Source organism: Typopeltis vanoorti, chromosome 18 (genome assembly GCF_054136105.1).
Source record: "Typopeltis vanoorti isolate ZY-2024b chromosome 18, IOZ_Tvanoo_1.0, whole genome shotgun sequence".
NCBI lineage: Eukaryota > Metazoa > Arthropoda > Arachnida > Uropygi > Thelyphonidae > Typopeltis > Typopeltis vanoorti.
Genome location: NC_143566.1, coordinates 64,949,574 through 64,970,842, shown reverse-complemented (window position 1 = coordinate 64,970,842; position 21,269 = coordinate 64,949,574). Strand labels below are relative to the sequence as shown.

Sequence of the window (21,269 nt, the reverse complement as noted above, 5' to 3'; positions counted from 1 at the left end):
AACACTTGGATAAAGGATAAAACCCAATATATAATTAGTAGCAGAACCAAGTGAAAAAAACTTCCATAATATTTTATTTATTATTTTCTTCTGCAGATGGTAGAGATTGTGGTAACATTGACAGTAAGGTGGAAAGAAAAAAAAGATAAGTTTGTCATTAATTATTAGTGGGTATTGCTCAGGACTGCAGTGCTAGTCTCGTCTCATATAATTTTTCTCTTGTTACAATAATAGTCACTTTCCTAATCTGAGCTTAGATTCTTCATTTAACTGTTCTCAATCTCAAACTCTAGGGATACATTTAGATACCACCTCATTTAAGCACTTTTTCAAAGATTCCCATGCATTGCTGATATCTTTCCCATTCAGTAACTGATACCATGGGACCAAAGATAGTATTCTCCTAAGATGATCATAATTTCCATCTTTCTAATTCAGCATATAACCTGTCTTAATTAAAACATCAATATAATTAAATACTTCCCAAGAAAGTACGGCATGATCACTGTCACCAACTGGTGATGAAATAGTCATATTCTTAACAGAGACCGCTTCTGATGGTATGAACAAATATAACACTCTTTGACCTCAAGTTCCTTCTTTCATGTGCTGCTTGATTTGTCTCCCAAAAATTCAACTAATTCCTCTTCATTCTTATCAGATTTTTTTTCTACTAAATCAATGTTTGGATATTTAAAGTAACCCATAATGATCATTCATTTGGTACCCATAAGGCTAAACTGATGATGTATTTTTTTGTCCCCTGCAACTGAGCCACCAGGTCTGTAGCGGTATCCCACCACATATTTCATTCTGTTAGCCTGCACTTCACACCATATATCTTCAAACTCACTGCTACATGAAACATTGTTACCATCATTGTTTTCTTGCATTTCTACCCTAACTGGACTTAGTCATCTGAAATCATTAGTAGTATATCCATTACACTTGATCCCAGTTACCATATATGATTCTGGGAGCCAGTTTTCACTAATGCCAACAATCTTAGGCCATATCAAATTCAATAAAGCAACAAATTCAGTCCCTTCATTCCTGATGCTCCTGGCATTTGTGTATACAAATAACAAATTACCACCTAGTCTATTTCTATAATTAGATATGCAAGCTGTTTGGCCTTAATGTAGAAATTTCTCTTTTCCTTCTTCAGAAATACTGAAAAAGTCCAAGCCCAAAGCGTATATGTTCACCCCTTTGCCAGAAGCATAACCATATTCAAAGCCATTCATATCTTTATCACGTTTGCATACCATAGATGTGTGTGAAAAGTTTCACACACATTTTTCCCTATTCCTCCTTTGATGATCTAGTTTCCTGACTATCTGCATGAGGTCTCATGTGAGTTATTTTTCCAGGCTCCTGATGCCAAATTAATTCAAGTGCAGGTCATCGCTCATATACAAGTCTTTTCTGCCATCAAACATACTTCACATATCTAAAAACCTGCATCCATTTCTTTTACACAGCCTGCGCATGGAGTCATTTGCTCTCATTGCCCTCTTTCTTAACTCGATACTGTCGTATCTAGGTAGCAAACCTATAATTTTTACTCTGTCACATTTTTTTCTCACTTCTTCCAACAGATTTTTCATATTCTCTCTCATACCATATTTGTCTCTACTTAAATTACTAGTTCCTACATGGCCAATAATTTCTTTTACTTTTCTTTTCGATTACGTTTGTCATACTTTAATTTCTGCCCATGGGAAATAAAAGGTAGTTACTCATATGGTAAGCACAAATTTTATGATTGAATCACCATATCATACCATATCACCTCTATTTTTTTTAAGATTTTAATTAACTTACCTTGTTGTTATTATTATTCTGATTACCAACAGTGCTTTCCTGCCTCTTCTTGTTCTGATCCTTTTTCTTATCTTGTCTAAGTTTCATTAATGTTTTTCCACTTTTCTAATCTCTGGTCACTTTTCTAATAATTTCTTTTAATCAGGATATTTCTAATGTCAGAAATAATAGTAAATAGAAATACAGAAAAAATAGAAATAGTAAAAACTTATATTTCTACAATTATGTTATTAAATGCTGTACACAATAAATACACTAAATAATTACAATAATATACTAAAATATGCCAATAAATATAAGAAAATACTCAATAAATCAACAAAAAAATCACTGATCTTTCAGGAGCTTCCTAACAGCACATCTTTTCAGAGACAATAATGTCCCAATAAAGGACCACACCAATCATACAAAAAATTGTGAATTTCAATAGTGCAAACTTAAAAACCAGTACCTATAATGAAACGAACACAATAAAAGCTTTCCTTGCTACTAAAACTTCTCTTTTTTAAGAACTCACATTGACCAGCCATGTCTTCCAACCGCATATGCTGACCAACCACATGCCCTCGTATGCTAGTGCCACACATATTAATACAGTTGACTCTTGAAAAATGAGGGTCTGAATTGCGCAATCCACTTCTACATGTTTTTTTTTTAAATAAATATATTAGAAAAATTTTTGGAGATTTGCAACAATTTAAAAAACGTGCAGACGAACTGAATTGCTTAGAACTATCGAAAAAATAAAAAAATAAAATAAATTTATCATTTATTACCATAAAGCATGTACAGATCTAGTATAAAAAGTTAAAATTTATTCAAACTTCCGCACACAAACACTTACATACTGTACATGGCCATTTGCAATTAAGAGAAATGTAAACAAATGTAAGGATGCAGTATTAAATCATAACTATACAAAATTAACTGTTATTAATTAGTTAAATTAATTAGCATATAAAAATTTAACTATTTATTCATTAGTGTATAGGCTAGGCTACTGCAAATCAGTCAAATCGATTGCACTAGGCCACGATAAAGCAATCATATTGTTCCTTCTTCATTATCAATGCATGAATCATTATATCTGTAAATAAATATGAATTTCTTTATCAGATTACCTTTTCATTTTTGATCTCTAGTATTAGTAATATATGACACATACAGTGTTCTGTATATATATATGACAATATATACCAGTCTGATTGGCCGAATGATTAGCGAATCCCGCCGTGGACATGGATATTTGTAATTGTCTGTGGAAATACCAGTATTAGCTGGCAGTAGATGGCATTGGTGTTGATGATGATGATGGTAGTTGCAGTTTGCTGTAGTTGATGGATTGAGTTGTGGGGTGATTGTCCTCACTTGATGAGTCTTTGGACTCCTTGGAGGTGTCATGTCTAATAATAATAATATTGATGTAGGTACTAACAGACAGACGATTCCTCTTCTAAACTGACAATATAAACCTACTGTATCGATAAATACAGTACAGTAAATGTATTTTCACTTCATCTTGACTTTCTTTAAAAACATTTTCTTTTCTCTAGCTTACTTCATTGTAAGAATATAGTATATAACAGGGGATGGGCAAACTGCGGCTCCCGAGACAATATTGGTTTTCATTGCCATTTTTTCTAAACTTTTATATTAATAATCTATAGTAGTAAAGTGTGTACCAATATTAGAATATTATATTTCGTAAATGCTTTAAAGATAAGTAAAAAACATATATTTTGAAACTTTACATATTTAACTTTTAAATGGTACCGGCCAAAAGGTTGTTAATGTGGATTTTATTATTGTATTTGGTTGGTAAAAAGTGTTTTGACATTTTATGGCCTGTGTTGCTCCCGCCAAAAATTAGTTCCAAAAATTACTACTATGATCGCTGCATTACCCACCGCCTCCATTGCCTGGACTCTGCGTCATCACTCTTCATGTGGTACACACAAGTTACACGCAATAGAAAAAATTCCTATCTCCTGCCGCACTGCTGAGAGATGTATTTCTGAAATATTTCCTGCGGCTATTGAACATTCAAAAATGTATTATATGTGGCTCTTATTACCGAAGAACTTGCCCCCCCCCGGTATATAATATATACGCACCATAAAAATATGTGTTAATTGACTGTTTATGTTATCAGTAAGGCTTCTGGTCAACAGTAGGCTATTAGTAGTTAAGTTTTTGGGGGAGTCAAAAGTTATATGCAGATTTTTGAACAATGTGTGGGGGGGTCAGCACCCCTAACCTCCACGTTGTTCAAAGGTCAAATGTGTGTATATATATATATATATATATATATATTTCCACCTATATATAACAGGATTTTTCTTGGCCTAATTTGCTAATTCTGTTCATCCATTTACTGTCCTTACAAACTGAGTCCCCTTCCTGGTCTGCTTGTTATACTCTTCATTCAACTGATAGTTATTAGTGGTTTTCTTGATTTGCCTCCACTATGCCTTCTTCTTTTTCCATATTTCATACTTAATCTCTTTGTTCATCCTTTTGACACTTGCCTTATTCAGCCTTTTGACCTTCCGCATATACATTCACACACATTGGTGCTGTTAAATAGCTCTTCATCAGTGACTAAGCAGCAGTTATCTCCTTTCCGTTTAATTCCTCATTCCATGCTACAGCTCCAAGACTTCTTCTAAACCTTTGATAAATACTGGTCTTGACGTTCCACATCTATCCTTTCCTACTGGAGAAATTCATATATTGGCCATCACCCAAGTGATGACCTCATGATGATTCTCGCCAAATGAATGGTAAAGCAACACACCATTCACAATCACATCCTCTGATGATATGATCAGGTCTAAGATTCTTGATCCCAGTGGGCTTTCCTTTGGATAATGCCTAAGACAAAAGAAATGCATCTTCTTTCTTCTCAGATGCTATTTTCTTCTTTCCAATCTATATCATTCTCATCAATATCATCCATAATGATTACCATTCTCATGTTTGCTAACCAAAGTTGCCTACACATTTTTCCATTACCACCCTCCACATACCCTGGTCTCTCACAACAACCAAAAAATATCATCTGTCAGTCTCTTTCATATGGCTATGCTCAAAACCGCTGCCACTTTTTTTTTTTTACCCCATTCCACCTTGATGTTTTTGCAGATATAATATTTCCCTATCAACATCATCTCCCCCCCCCCTTTTGCTTTTTTATATTCATGAAAAGCCTTATAATCTTCTGTTTTTATTCATGTCAGAATATCATATTTTTTCAATCATGTTTCACTTCATTCTAAAAATTTTGGTGAATAAAAAGAGCGCACAGGAATACAAGAGGAACAGGGAAATGGGGAAACTCAGGTGGACAGGGAGTCATGGTATAGAGAGAGAGAGAGTGAATGTGTGTATGAAAATGGAGTATATTGTGATGTGGGTGGATACTGAGCAGATGTATACGGTAAGCAGTGATAAAGATGATTGGGCAGGTGTAGTGGGGAAATCACAACCAACATATAGTTTGGATAGGACTGGCTACAGACCTAAAAATGAAACTGCTGTGTTTGTTTACAAATGCCAGATGTATCAGGAATAAAGGGGATGAAATGGTTTCAGTGATTGCGTTTATTTGCTCCCAAATCATTGGAAGAAGTGAAACATGGTTGAATGAAAATGATATTGTAACAGGAATAGAAATGGAAGCGTACAGTATTTTTTGCAAGGATAGAAAGGGGAAGTAGGGAGGGGGAGTGTTGCTGATGATAGCAGGGGAATTAAGTCCACATAAGGTAGATATGAAAGGTGGAAATAGTGGCAATGGTTGTGAAGCAGTGTGGTGTAATGTGGAGGTTGAGAGGAAGGTGTATTTAGTTGGATGTTGCTATAGGCATGGGAATGTGGAAAGGTGGTGATGAAGAAATGTATAAACTTGGATTAGTGAACAAAGGAAGGGCAATTATTATCGGTGATTTTAATTATGGTGGTATAGTTCGCCCACCGATTAGAGGTCCCTCGACACTTCTGTGCATGTCAGAAAAAGGAGAATCCATTCCGATAATAGGGTAATCAGTTTGGTAATTATTACAGGTCAGAAAATTTAGCTTTTCTTTTACGAACATTGCTATTTTTAAAGTGTAACTATTTTGCTTGTATAACAGTTGGAAAAATGTACGTAGAGTATTAACAAAATTAAAAAAGGTATAGCATAAAACAAAAATTAACTAAGTTTATTTTTAAGAAAGTTTTCTATAAAATAAAAATAATTATACAGAAAAACATAAATTATTTCAAATGAACTTAGATATTCTAAACTTACAGTTGAGAGAACTGAGACACTTTAATGTCCTAAACTGATTAATTATTTATGACTTGTTGTGACTCTTTTAACAAACCCATCCCCAAAAAAATGTTGGAAAAAATACCATTGTCAAATTCTTTTAATCTTCAGAGTCATCTGAATCGGTGTCCGAATCGTTATCACTTTCACTTAAACTGATCACCAAAGATTCGCATAATTCTTCGATAATTCCGTCTCTGTCCCAATATATATTTTCCAATGAGGTGACATGAGAGCAATATTTTCCTCAGTTTTGAACTGTAATACTTTCAATTGCCTGTTCTGAAAGCTTAAAAAGTTTCGACATGTCAATATCCCCAGTTGCGATGGCGAATGAAACTTTTCACTTCTGCCCAAACATACTCAATAGCATTAATATCGCAATGATATGGTGGTAGACTCAAAGCTAGAAATCCATGCTCTTTGAGCATCGCGTCGAATTTAAATAGTTTAGTTGTGGGCGAGTTTCTTTTGACCAAATTAAGCAATTCAATTTTTCGCATATCTGGGGAATGAGAAATGTTATTTGCAGAGAGCCAATCCATAAGAACTTGCTTCTTATGGATTGGCTCTCTTCTTGTTTAATCGAATAGAGTGATATGAAGCGTTATCAATTATAACAACAGCATTTTTAGGAAGGTTTGTAATCAGTTTTTCTTCTGCCCACTTTTCGAAGATCGTAGAATTCATTTGCCCATGGTAATCTCCAACAGCTGAATTGGCTTTGTATAGTAAGTTTGAATTCAGTAAAAAAACCCATTTCTCCACATGCACCCAAAATTATTATGCGACGTGAGGCATTTCCGGTTTGTAGCACTCCACATTCTTCTTTAGTCTGCCAACATTTTCCATAAGTTAAATTACTATCAATCCAAGTTTCATAGATACACAATCGGTCTTTTCTCCTCCCTGAAATGTCTTATTGCTCTCAAATACTGCGTTCTAGATAAAACAATGTCACTTCGCTCCATGATAAGTTTCCTTTTATTCTGAGACTTTTAAAAACAAAATCCGATTTCGTGAAGTATTTTCCTTAAAGTTTCTCTTTTCCAAAGAAAATTAATTTTTTCTTTAAGCACAGGAATCAATTTCGGAACAGTTGGCACTCTTTTCTCAACCACGTAAAATTCGTGAATAGTTCTTCTTATAACGTCTACATCAAAATCATTCAAAGCTACGGTTTTGATGGTTCTTTACTCTGGCGCTTTTTTTTAGGAGGTTTAAATTTTGGCTTACCTTCACCTTTTGATTCCCTACAAATTCCTTTAACCGTTGACCCCGATACGCTCGCAATTGCACTTGCACGTTTTATGACTTGAGCAAGGGGAACGAGAAGACGGCCTTCTGACGATTCTTTTTCACAGAATGTCAGCATATTATTCAATATTCTTTTGCAAGAGCTACTGAAACGTTTAACAACAGAACTTGTTGACTGTACTGGATCCATCAGACAAATTAATAATAAAAAAATGATGCAAAAAAGCGACAACAAAAATCAAGCTAGTACTAGTACAGCGACAGACAAGAAAGCATGTGATTTCACATGTTGGCGACCAATTCGTACATCCTTCATTTCTTTCTCCCTTTCAGCATGAATCGACTATTCTTGGCAAAATGCCAAGAAGGGATCTATATATGGTGGGCGAACTATATAGATTGGAATGAAGAGATAGCATCTGGGAATAAGGAAAATGAATTTCTCGAGTTCTTGAGAGATAACTATCTCAGGCAGCACGTAGAGAAGGGCAAGTGAGGATCAAGAGTTCTAGATCTCATCATTTCATCAGAGGATGTAATTGTTAGAGGGGGTTTCACATTTTCCTCCAGTTGGTGAAAGTGATCATGAAGTAATCACCTGTGTTGTGGCTAGTCATATGCAAACTTTTGTGAGGAAAGGATATATGTCGAATTATAAGGCTGGTGATTATGACAAGCTTAAGAGACAGCTTCGAGTTATAACGTGTAATGAGGAGTTCAGTGGTAAGGAAATAAATGCTGCATGGGAGTTGACAAAGAATACATCTATGTACAACTGTATTCCGAAGGCCAAAAGGTTGAATAAGGTATGTAAAATGGATAAATGTGGAGCTTAAACATGAAATATGGAAAAAGAAAGTACTTTGGAGGAAGTACAAGATGAATAATGGTAATAATCAGTCACATGAAGAGTATAAAGAACATGCCAGGAGAGTGACTCAGTTAGTAAGGAAAACAAAAGCAGAGTATATGCAGAATTTGGCAAATCAGGCAAAGAAAAAATCCCTAGAGAGTTTTTTTAAATATATGGCAAGTAGAAGGAAGAATGATTATGGTAAGATGAAGTTAAAGGATGAAAGTGGTAGGATGGTAACTGCTGCAGAAGACATTGTTGAGATATTCAGTGATCAATTTATAAGGGTATTTCATCCTAATCAATGTGGAATCATGAGGAACACTTAAGTGTAGAGGACATAGGAGAGAATGAGTGAGCAAGAGGTATTCGAGGAAATAAATAAACTTGATGTCAATAAGACAATAGGATTTGATGACACATCACCATGCATTTTAAGGTAATGTTACAGGATATTGGCAGTAGTATTGGCATGCCTGTTTAATAAGAGTCTTATGACAGCACAAATTCCAAGGGAGTGGAAGGAGGGTAAAATTGTTCCACTGCATAAAGGTGGTGATAAGGCTGCAGCTTCAAATTATAGGCCAGTCTGTTTATCTGGAGTTGTGGTGAAGATCCTGGAGAGATTGGTGAGAAGTACGATACAGAAATGGGTTGATGACAGCAGTATTCTCTGTGGTTATGAGCATGTGGGTTTGTTAAGGGGAGATCATGTTCACTAACTTACTTATGTACTATTACAAAGTGACAAATACCTTAGACAGGGGAGATGCATATGCATCTCCCCTGTCTAAGGGGGGGGAGATGCATATGCAGTGGTGTACTTAGATTTTGTAAAGGCTTTTGATAGACTGCCACACGATAAGCTCTTAAATAAATTGAAACAGATGGGATTGGATAACAGACTTCTGAGTTGGATTAGTGAGTGGCTGTCAGCTGAGTATCAGAAAGTTATATATGGGGGTGCAGTATCCCGAAAGAGAAAGTAACTAGCGGTGTGCCGTAGGGGTCGGTTTTAGAGCCATTGTTTTAATTTGTATGTTAATGATATTGGATTCAGTTTAATTAGTGATATCCAGCTGTTTGCAGATGATGCAAAACTGGGGAGAGCCATGGAGATTCAAGCAGATGTTATTGCTTTACAAGTGGACTTGAACAGATTGCATGATTGGGCAGTAAGTAGAACTGTCAGTTCAATGTTGCAAAGTATACAATTGGTGGGGAAACTTTAATGGAAGTAGAGGAGAGATGAGAGATCTTGGAGTGATGGTGGACAAGGACCAGAAATTCAGAGGCCACATTGCAAAGTTGTGAAGACATCACATCGGATAATTGCAATGATGTGGAGAACCCTGACATGCAGAAATAGAGAGGTTATGATTTCATTGTATAAGGCCTCATATGGATTATTGTGCTCTGATTTGGTCACCGGGTTTTCATGGTAACGAGGATATGTTGGAAAGGGTCCAGAGAAGATTCACAAAGGTAGTCAGTGATCTTTGGAATGTGGAGTATGAGGACAGATTGAGAGAATGTAAGTTGCAGACTCTAGTGAATAGGAGTAAGAAGGGGTACAATTGAGACATATGAGCTAGTCAGGGTTTGTTATCGGGTTGGCCTGGAAGAAATTTTTCATAGAATTGGAGAGAGGAGTAGAACAAGGGGCCATCACTGGAAGCTATATAAGGAGGGTGTGAACAGAGGAGTGAGGAGTAGGTTCTTTGCATGGAGGGTGGTTGGTGAGTGGAATGCATTGCCTGAGTGTGTGTGTAGGGAGGGGGGGTAGACATTAAATTAGTTTAAGGCATGGTTGGATTAGCATTGTGTGCAATAGTGTGACCTCCTGCAATGAGTCTCTGACTCCATGGAGTCAAATATTTTTAATAATAATAAATTTATTCAATCAGTGAAACAATTTCATCTCTCTTATTTCTGTTTGCTCTTGACATTCATAAATAACCAAAGCAATTTACTTTTAGGGCTGTAATCAGTCCTACTTATGCCATCTGTTGGCTGTGATTTCTTTCCATCTCATGTCCAATCATTTTTATCACCACATACCATATATATTTGGACCACTAATGGACAGGGATGTGCAATATACAGCCTTTCCTGTCAAGTCAACCCTGCTTTCCCTTTGTGTGGCCTGTTTCCAGTGAATGTTCCCACTACAAAGGGATACCTTTCTAATTGGAGGAAATGTCAACTAGACAGTAGGTGGTAAATGTTTTCATCGCCTGTGAAATACCACCATGTGGCTGAGCAGCAGTCTTAAGTGGACAATGCCATGGTTGTTCTACAGAGCAGGGATTCTGGTTTCTGTTTCTCCCTTTTCTGTGGAGTGTGAGTGATACCTTTCAAGATCATGCTAAACATACTTAGAGATCCACAATCTCCTGCCTTTTAGTGTTACATGGTAATCAGCATTCATTTAAAAAATTTTTATGGAGTTTACAACCGTGTTAAAAACTTTTTTATTATCCCAACGTTTCGATCTTCATATCAAGATCATCATCTAGAGCATATATAAATATACAAGACAAGCTGAGTTACATTATTAACTGTAAGCAAGAGAAACAATGATTCGATCACATGTTATTCTACTGGCATGACCTCTAGTGAAAAAAAAAAAAAAATTATAAATGACATCAAGCTAAATTCTATTTTTGATGACAGGATTAAACATTCTTTCTTACAAATGGTTTTCTTTCAGAAACAATGATATCCTATTTTTAGTATTACAATTGTTATTTAAGATACTGGATTTTCTACAGTTCTGTTTATAGTTGTTCTTAGTGAGGAAGGTTTCGTGGGTCGAATATATGCCTTCCATATGTTTGAGATTTTAAGACCATCATTATTGTTCAGATTGGGGTGGTTGATAATGATCTCACAGGCTTCCTTAAATTTCCATTCATACCATGTTTTAGTGCAATGTAGACAACTAGTGCTTTTCCAGTAAATTCTGCGTAAGGTATTCAGGGCATGATCCGAAAGGCCAGATTCACATTAATTATTATATTTAATGTGTCGTTTATGTTCTTTTTGTCTGATAGGAATTGTGTGTCCTGTTTCTCCTATATATGGTATGTTGCAAGTACAATAAATACGGTATACTCCCGGGTGGGCTAGTGGAGGGAGTGGGTCTTTGGATGAGTTGAGAAAGATTTTTAATTTTGCAGGCGGTTTAAAGGTGGCTTTGAGGTTGTATTTTTGTAGTACTCTGTTTATTTTGTCTGATATTCCTTTAATGTAGGGAATGGTTATAGTTTTACTGTAGCCTGGTTTGTCTTTGTTTTTTTTTTGAGGTTTGTAGAGAATTTTGTTAATAGTGTTTTGGCTGTATCCGTTTTTTTGGAAAGTATTGCTGATAATTTTAAATTCATCTTTCAGTGCCTGTTCACTGGAACAGATCAACTGAGCCCTGTTTTTTAGAGTGCTGATGACACCTAGATTTTGTGTTGGTAGGAGTTTATGTGTATATATTGTCCCATATGTGTTGTCAGTTTCCGGGTAGACAGTGAAGGAAAGATTGCCAGAGGGAAGACGTTTGACAAGTGTATCTAGAAACGAAAGTGTGTTATGTTTTTCAATCTCTATTGTGAACTGTATGCGTTTGTGTTGTTTGTTTAGGTGGCTAAGGAATGTGTCTAAGATCCATCCCAAATAACATAGCAGACAAAATATGTTTAGAAATTGCCAACATTTTAAATCATAACAAAACAATAGCAAGCAACATAACTAAACACGAATTAACAGCGATAAAATCATTTAAAATAAATCCGAACTTAGTAATAACCAGAGCCGATAAAGGAAATGCCACAGTTATTTTAAACCACCATTTATGTAGAAAAAATGAATCTGCTGGTCTCTGACAATAACACATACCAATTAGTTAACTACAACCCAACCAATAGAATGAAAAACAAAACAGAGAAACTACTTAAGTCAATTACCACATGGCTCGAAGATACGGTCAAAAAACTATATCTGCACTACGCACACTCCCCAAGAATTTACGAGCTACCAAAAATTCACAAAGAAAACACACCGCGAAGACCTATACTTGAAGGAATTGATAGCCTGACATATCACTTAGCCAAAAAATTAGCGGGAACACTCAGGGAGTTGATAAGTCATTCCCCCTCCTATATCAAAAACACACAACACTTCATAAACATCATCAAAGTCATTACATTAGAAAAAGATGATTTATTAGTCAGTTTTGACGTGTCTGCCCTCTTTACGAATGTCCCAATCAATGACACAATCCTTCTCCTACAGATCAAATTCTCTCTAGATATCATGGCACTCTTTGCGTGCATGTATTATTCTAGTTATTTTGTAAGGCAAAATGCCTTCTACCTACAAAAAGAAGGCACAGCCATGAGCTCGCCATTATCCCCCCCCCCCCCCATATTGCTAACTTTTACATGGAACATTTTGAGCAACATGCTTTAAGTTTCGCCCCTCTAAAACCCAAAGTCTGGCTTAGATACGCTGACGATGTTTTTGCGATCTGGTCCCATGGCTGCCAGACATTAGACACATTCCTTAGCCATCTAAACAAACAACACAAATGCATACAGTTCACAATAGAGATTGAAAAACATAACACACTTTTGTTTCTAGATACACTTGTCATACGTCTTCCCTTTCCTGTCTACCAGAAACCGACATATACGGGACAATATATACACATAAACTCCTACCACCACCCAACACAAAAACTAGGTGTCATCAACACTCTAACAAACAGGGCTTAGTCGATCTGTTCCAATGAACAGGCACTGAAAGACGAATTTAAAATTATCAGCAATACTTTCCAAAAAAACGGATACAGCCAAAACACTATTAACAAAATTCTCTACAAAACCTCAATGAAAAACAAAGACAAACCAGACTATAGTAAAACTGTAACCATTCCTTACATTAAAGGAACATCAATCAAAATAAACAGAGTACTACAAAAATACAACCTCAAAGCCACCTTTAAACCTCCTGCAAAATTAAAAATCTTACTCAACTCATCCAAAGACCCACTCCCTCCACTAGACCACCCTGGAGTATACTGTATTTATTGTACTTGCAACATACCATATATAGGAGAAACAGGACGCACAATTCCTATCAGACAAAAAGAACATAAACGACACATTAAATATAATAATTATGGTGAAGCTGGCCTTTCGGATCATTCCCTGAATACCTTACGCAGAATTTACTGGAAAAGCACTAGTTGTCTACATTGCACTAAAACATGGTATGAATGGAAATTTAAGGACGCCTGTGAGATCATTATCAACCACCCCAATCTGAACAATAATGATGGTTTTAAAATCCCAAACATATGGAAGGCATATATTCGATCCACGAAACCTTCCTCACTAAGAATAACTATAAACAGGACTGTAGAAAATCCAGTATCATAAATAACAAATGTAATACTAAAAATAGGACATCATTGTTTCTGAAAGAAAACTATCTGAAGAAAGAATGTTTAATCCTGTCATCATAAATAGAATTTAGCTTGATGTAATTTATAAATATATATATATATATATATATTTTTTTTTTTTTACTAGAGGTCATGCCAGTAGAATAACATGTGATCAAATCATTGTTTCTCTAACTTATAGTTAATAATGTAACTCAGCTTGTCTTGTATATTTATGTATGCTCCAGATGATGATCTTGATATGAAGATCGAAACGTCGGGATAATAAAAGTTTTTTTTTTTAATGCATAATCTCCTACATTTTGAGGATACTTCAGTTAAAACAGTGGTGCAATTTTAACTGATGCTAGCCTCAGTTAAAAGGACAGCTGTTAATGCAGAGGCCTGAACATGTCAGTAAGAAGTCAGCCAGGCTTCTTAGTCAACTGCTGCATAATCCCACTGCCACATACTCAGCCAGGTCATGCCTGGAGAGGGAGTCTCTGAGTAGTGGTATGTGTGTATGAGAGCACTGTTGAGGCCATGTCATGGCATAGAAACTGTTTTCTTTTTGTATGGATGTCATGTGCAAGAGTCTATATCTTTTCTCTCTCTCTGCATGTCTCAATTATATTCTTCCATCTAATCATGATTAAACTTATCAAGACTCCTACAAACAAAGACAGTGATACTATATCAAAATATCCCTAATAAATGAATCCCAACAAAAAAGTCACATCACAACCAATAACAACATACAAACCAAAACACAATCTCCTCACTAAACACTCACTTTCACATTCATTTACAAACATTCATAGCATTAACACAAATAATGCTCACTATCACTTGTAGTCTTCCAGGCCAGACAGCTTACTCCTAATAGAAACCCAGATTTCAGCTACATCTACTACTGTCTACCTCCAATTCTCTAACTGCATTTCACGATTCCTTTTACCACAAGGTGAAATCAGATCTCATACGTTATGAATCAGAAAAGCACAGATGCCACCTGTGCCTTTGTGAGTTCTAGCATAGAATGCCAGATAACGGCTAATTTAGAATCCCCAGCTTTTGATCTTTTCTGGCTAACAGGTTCCTTGCCCCATTTGATAAAATTTATTTGCTGCATTTACCAGTCTCAAAACACTGATAACCACTCAGACCTCTTCACATTCCTTTCCATCAAACTCAACCATCTGCAATCCAGCTATCCAAACAGTGAGATCATCTTCCTTGGTGATCTCAACTCCACAATCCCAATTAGCTCCCCTTTTCCAACACTACCGACCAAGCTGGACAAAAAGCAGAAGTCTTTGCTATAAGTAATGAACTAACACAAACCATACATCTACTACTTGAATTCCTGACTACTTCACTCTCCAAATACTCTGGATCTCTTTTTGACCAGACAGAGTACATAGGTCACTACTCTCGACAACTCAGATGACAATCTTGTACAAGTTTTCTTTCTCACAGAACACTTTCCCCTCCAATTACTCCTCACCTTGCATCCTCTGGCACTCCAAAGGTGCCAATTGGGATGAGATCTGGAATTTTTTCTCCTCCTTTCCTTGGACTATTGCATCTACTCATCCAAACCTAACACCTGCTCTGAAAGGGTCACACAAATTATCCTTACTGGCATGAAGGCCTTCATCCCTATTCATTCCAAAATCCTCATCCACTTTCCAAGGTCTGGTTCAACAGAAAATGTATCAAAACAGTTGAAGAAAATAATTCAGCTTACTGCAGGTGGCTTACATTAAGAACTCCAGCTTCATACTCCACCTATACCAAAGCATGTAACATATGCAAAACAGTCATCTGCTAGCTGATCCAAATCAGACTTTTAAAAGGCCAGCAGCAGAAAACTTGCTTCCTGTCCAAATGGAAGCCATGCTTTCTGGTCCTTTGCTAAGGCTGTTGGATGCAATCCACAACTCCTGTTTACCTGCACTTCCACCAACCTCTCATCCTAATGGTACCACTGTTACTTCACCCAAAACTAACCTCCTAGCACCACTCTTTTTCTCGAACTCCTGCATATATGACCAAGAGAAATCACTTCATACCTGCATCATATCTATAATCTATTATAGAGATTGTAGATCGCTGGTACTTATTCCAATGCATGGAAGAAATCTCATATCCATCCTATTTCAAAAAAGGGAGGCAGAAAGCTACCATCAAACTATTGACCAATTGCTCACCTCTGTCTTCTCCTAAATAATGGAGAAAGCCAATAGAAAACTTCTCTGCTACTTAGAGGCCCACCAATTAATCAGCAACCACCAGTATGGATTCTGCCATTCAAGATCCACAGCTGACCTCTTAAGCTTACAATACCTACCACTGGACATATGCAATGGAAAGATTTTAAGAAACTTGTGCTGTTGTTCTTGACATTCCCCAGAGCTTTTGATTGTGTTTGGCACTGAGGCTTGCTAAAAAAACTGCCATCCTCTGCAATTGGGTTCCCAGCTTCCTCTCTGATCATTCACTGAATGTCATAGTTGATGGCTTTCTCTTTTTGAGCTTTACCACCAATGCAGGAATACCTCAGGGCTGTGTCCTATCAGCTGTTCTCTTTGTCATTTACATAAATGACCTACACACAATCACCACTAATCCCATCCACAGTTTTGCAGATGGCAGTACTCTGACATCCCAGGGTACAAAAGGTCATCTACAATCAGAGACTTAAACATTGATCTACATACCATTCTTTAATGGGGTGAGGATAATCTTGGGCAAAAACACCAATAGACTTCTATATCTCAGTCTTCATCTGCACCCCCACACACCTCACTAATGTACTTTTAGGTCCTTCGATCTCTTGTGTATGGGATCAATATAAAAGTATATCTCCTCAGACATAACTATTGCCCTTACATCCAAATGATGTCCCAAAATAAGGATGTTGATGCTCTTTACTTTATATAGATGATTTTGAATGTTAGATATACTCTTAAATGAATGCTAACAATATAAATTGAGTTCAAGTTTGTAGAATTCTCAATTGTAAACTGAGTAACAACTGTAATAAATTTAGTACAAAAGATAACAAGTATGAAAATAGTGAAGAACATTGAAAACACTGACTGCACTGTAAATGGGAAACTTACACAATAAGTTAAAACATTCAACTATTTAGATACAATTTTTAGTGAAGATGGCAAATTAAATATGGAAATAGACAACAAAATTAATCAAGATGATATGGTATGAAGTCAAATGAATAATTTTATGCAATAAGAGAGATATTAGTCAAAATACTTAATTAGTTGTATAAAGACAGTGTTCAAACTGTTTTTAAGTTATGGATCTGAGAGTAGGGTTAGAAATAAAGCACTTGATCAAAGAATAAAGACCATAGATATAAGAATTGTAAGAAAAATTAAGTCAGTGAACAGATGGTACTGATAGCAGAATTATATTAAAATGAGGATATTAAGAAGGAACTTGATATTGTTAGCATTCATGAATGTGTGAGCAGAGCTAATCAAAGGTGGTACAATCATTAAAACAGAATGTGAGAGGAAATGTTACCAAAACAAGCAATTTGTTGAAAGGATGGCAGGCAAAAAAATACAGCAGAAGATGAAGGTCTAGGTGAAATATCAGAGTGCTGATATGGTCAGATCTTATATTTCATATCTTACAGATAAAGATTAATCTGGAGGAAAATTGTTGATAGAAAGTTAGTAAAGATGTAAACTTTTCATGTAGTACTATCAGAATATTTTGTATATGCTCAGAGAGGATAAATATCTGGAATTTTATGATGATGAAATTGGAATTTAATCTTGTGAGTGACCAAGCCTTGTGGATAAAGTACTGTAGTTATCATTCTAGATGAACTGTGGCTATATAAACGGATAGCTGATAAATAAAACAGGAGTGGAATTTAACTATCTACATGATCTCTATCATACTTCTCCTTGAGCCCATTAATAGACACTCAAAAATGACTTGGGCAACTCACTCCATTCATTCACTACTCTGCAAGTGAAAAATCTCGTCATCATGCCCTTACCAACTACAACTTGCTCAACTTCCAGGGATGGTGACGTTACTCTCCTCCTGTAGCCAAGTGCAGAAACATTTCCTCTGCATCAATCCTATAAAACCCTTTAAATAACTTAAATATTTCTATCATATCCCCTCTTTTTCACCTGTCAACCAACTTTTGCAACTGACAAACTCTCAATCTATCCTCAGTGAGATAGAAAATGAGTGGCCTATCCTCAGAGGGATAGGCCACTCGACATCTTGGTCATCACTCATCTCTGGATCCACTCTAACTACTTTCTCATTCCCAAGAAACCCAAGTGATCAGACCTGACTACAGTAATTCAGATGTGGACATATCAAGAACTTATGAAAGGAATGATAACTACCTCATCTCTGCTTGTCAGTGTGCTCCTCACTAACCAAATAAAGCTAAAAGCTACTTTGGCAACCTTAGCAACATGCCCTCTAAACTTCAACTCTTTATCTATTACCACCCCTGAATGTAGAGACTGGGAATGGGTTTAAGACATGGTTCAATGATCTTTTGCTTATTGTGTTGTTGATGTGGGCCTCTCACATTGAATCTCTGAACTATATGGAGATTTCTGTGTAATAATAAGCAGACAAAATGTTTGAGTTACTGAAGGACCACTTTGCAAGGATATATGATCTGTGTGAAGTTACTGCTGTGACAGCTGCTGATGTAATCTTTATCAATTTCCTGGAGTACGGTTCCATCAATATTAGACTGATACCCATAATCTTTTGCAAATGCTTTCAGCTTATTTAAATCATCCCGTTAGGTCTTTACATCACTTTGATTAACAATTACCTTGTTCAATATCAGTGAACAATGAATATTTCCCTTCAAATTTTTTCCAATATCATTTATGTCAGTCTGGTTGACTGAGTGGTAAGCATAACCACTCTCCAACCAAAAGGTTGCGGGTTTGAATCCCACCTTGGACATGGATGTTTGTGATTGTCTTTAGGTGGAAGATGAATTTCATCACCTCATGTGAGACCACTGCTCTACTTATTGAAGGCCTGAAGTGGCTGAAAAAACTCAATATTTGGTCTCCAGAGCAGGGTGTATGGACTATGTAAAAATAAATAAAAAATTACAAAAAATATATATATAAAAATTGATTAAAAATGGAACAAAAAAAATCTCAGTCTTTATCATGGATGTGAAGTGCATATTAAAATTATAATACCATCGATATTACAGTGAAATATAAGATGGATACGAAGCATACGAGGATGCGTATTTGATCCATAATGGCTGGTAAGGTGGTTAAGTAATAACCTTCCATGGGTGGTAACCACATAAAATTTATTATAAAAAGTTAGTAAATTATTAAGGTATGACTGAACTTTTACAAAGTCATGCTGCCCCTCATACACTATCATATTCTTATCCATCCACTCCTGAATTCTCTGCATCCCAATCCTGCCTAATTTCAAGACCTTACACTTTGCAACATTAAACTGCTAGCTCCACTTGCTTGCCCACTCACACAGTCTACTGAGATCTTCCTGCTTATTTCCAGTTAAGCCTGTCCCAATAATATTAAAATACAACCTACACAGTAATGTCCACAAAACAGCCCGTCTACATTACTAGCATACCATAAGATTAACCAATCTCTTGTACATAGATGGGTTCCCAAAAATGACCCATGTGGCTCTACCCTAGTGATTTTCTCTTTTGGGATACCAGTCCCCCCCCATATACAACCTGCTGATACCTATCAGACAGCCAATCAGCTATCCAACTCATTAATCTCTTATTCAATCCCATATTTTTCGATTTAGTTGCCAGCTTGTCCTCTGAAAAACTACCAAAGGTCTTTGAAAAATGTATAACCTTCAATATACAGCTATTAGTGATTTAGAAGGGCATGCATTTTTTCTATCAACTTTTATTCTCACTATGGTTTGTGTATTTTACTAGAAGAAAAAAATATATCTTCAGGGGAAAAAAAAAAATCCTTGTCTTAACAGAGAACTGAAAGTAATTTCAAGTCAGCTTCTGCTCTCTATTAGAATGATGAGAGCAGATGCGATTGAGATGTATAAAAGTTGGTGAGGGGTTGTTATCTGCAATTTGAATAACACCATTCTCATTGCTAAAAAAAAGTTTGCTCATATGTCTCTTTAAATAATAATAAGATAGTTTTTTACTTCAGTTATACCAGAAGTAATATAACACCAGTTGTCTGAAAAATACTGATCTACTTTATCTGCTATCAATGGCATGTGAATTAAATACAGGATTTGACAATACTGATCCAAATACACAGATCATTGAACAGAAAAAATATTTGGTATCAGTGCTATATTATGCATAATAAACTCCAAACTCATAAAACTGGTGAAAAGTAATAGTGCATAAAGAAACAATGATAACAGCAAGGTTGACAAATTTAAAAACATCAAAATATACAAAACATTTTTTTTTTTTTTTTTGTTAATTACCTGTTTTCTTTCAATCACTTGTATCCTTGTTTTAACATATGGAAATGTATTTAATGTAGTCACAATTGTTTTTCTCTTATACTGCTCATGAAGGTCTCCGTGAGCTCGGCCATCTGGAGTAAATGGGGTGGCATACACAAAACGCTCTAAGAAAAAATTAAAAAAAAAAAAAAATAAGTGTGTATGTATGTATGTACACACACACACACACACACACACACACACACACACACACACACACACACACACACACACACACACACACACAGAGAGAGAGAGAGAGAGACAGTAAGACCCTGTTTAATGCTGATTCAATATAACGTAGTTCTACTCAAAGCCTAAAAAAGTGCTAAATTTACACTGATTCAAGTTATTGCTGTATTTCCTTTGATTTTTATATATTACGATTATTCCTGAACCTGAACCAATCAGCGAAAGGTGACAATTCGTCGTAGCACTGAAATTCCCCTAAACCCTAAATCTATGTTTGTCCCACTGTACATCATGTAGTTGTTCATTGGCAGTGAAATGAAACAGTGTCCACGTTATCAATATGATTTGGAGTGCTGCGTAAAACGCTATTTATGTGCTGTAATCATCGATATTATTCGCTAAGGAAATCAACAAAAATTCTATTTGTTCATTAAAGATAATTATTACTATCATTTTTTAAATTATTCAAAATGAATGGTGTAAAGATGATAAAACAAAATTGATATGAAAAAGCATTTTGCTTGACATTAAAATGCAGGTGCTAAGGCAATTAGAAAAAGGTGAATGTCCAGTTGACATTGGAGCCACTTTAAATATGTCTACTTCTACTATACGAATGATTTTAAAAAACAAGGATAAAATTAAGTGTTCAGCAACTACAACCACGACATTTTCTACAACAAAGGTAACCCGATCCAGAAGTAATGTTTTAGAGGAAATGGAGAAATATCTTTCCATTTGGATTGATGATGAAACCGAATGCAACATGTCATTAAGTCAGGCAATAATCATCGAAAAGGCAAGAAATGGTTTTAATCACATTCAAAACAATGAGAGGATACCAGCGAAAACTTTGCAGCTAGCAGAGG

The 21,269-nt window shown here is 35.8% G+C and overlaps 1 protein-coding gene across 1 annotated transcript in view; it reads right to left on the bottom strand.

The window, feature by feature from the left end:
* The window catches only part of Zir (dedicator of cytokinesis), a 667,641-nt gene that overhangs the window by 69,495 nt on the left and 576,877 nt on the right, over positions 1-21,269 (bottom strand). Inside the window, exon 40 of the mRNA XM_090407837.1 lies at positions 20,188-20,333. Within this exon, the coding sequence (XP_090263963.1) occupies positions 20,188-20,333 (146 nt within the window). The remainder of the gene's footprint in view (positions 1-20,187; positions 20,334-21,269) is intronic.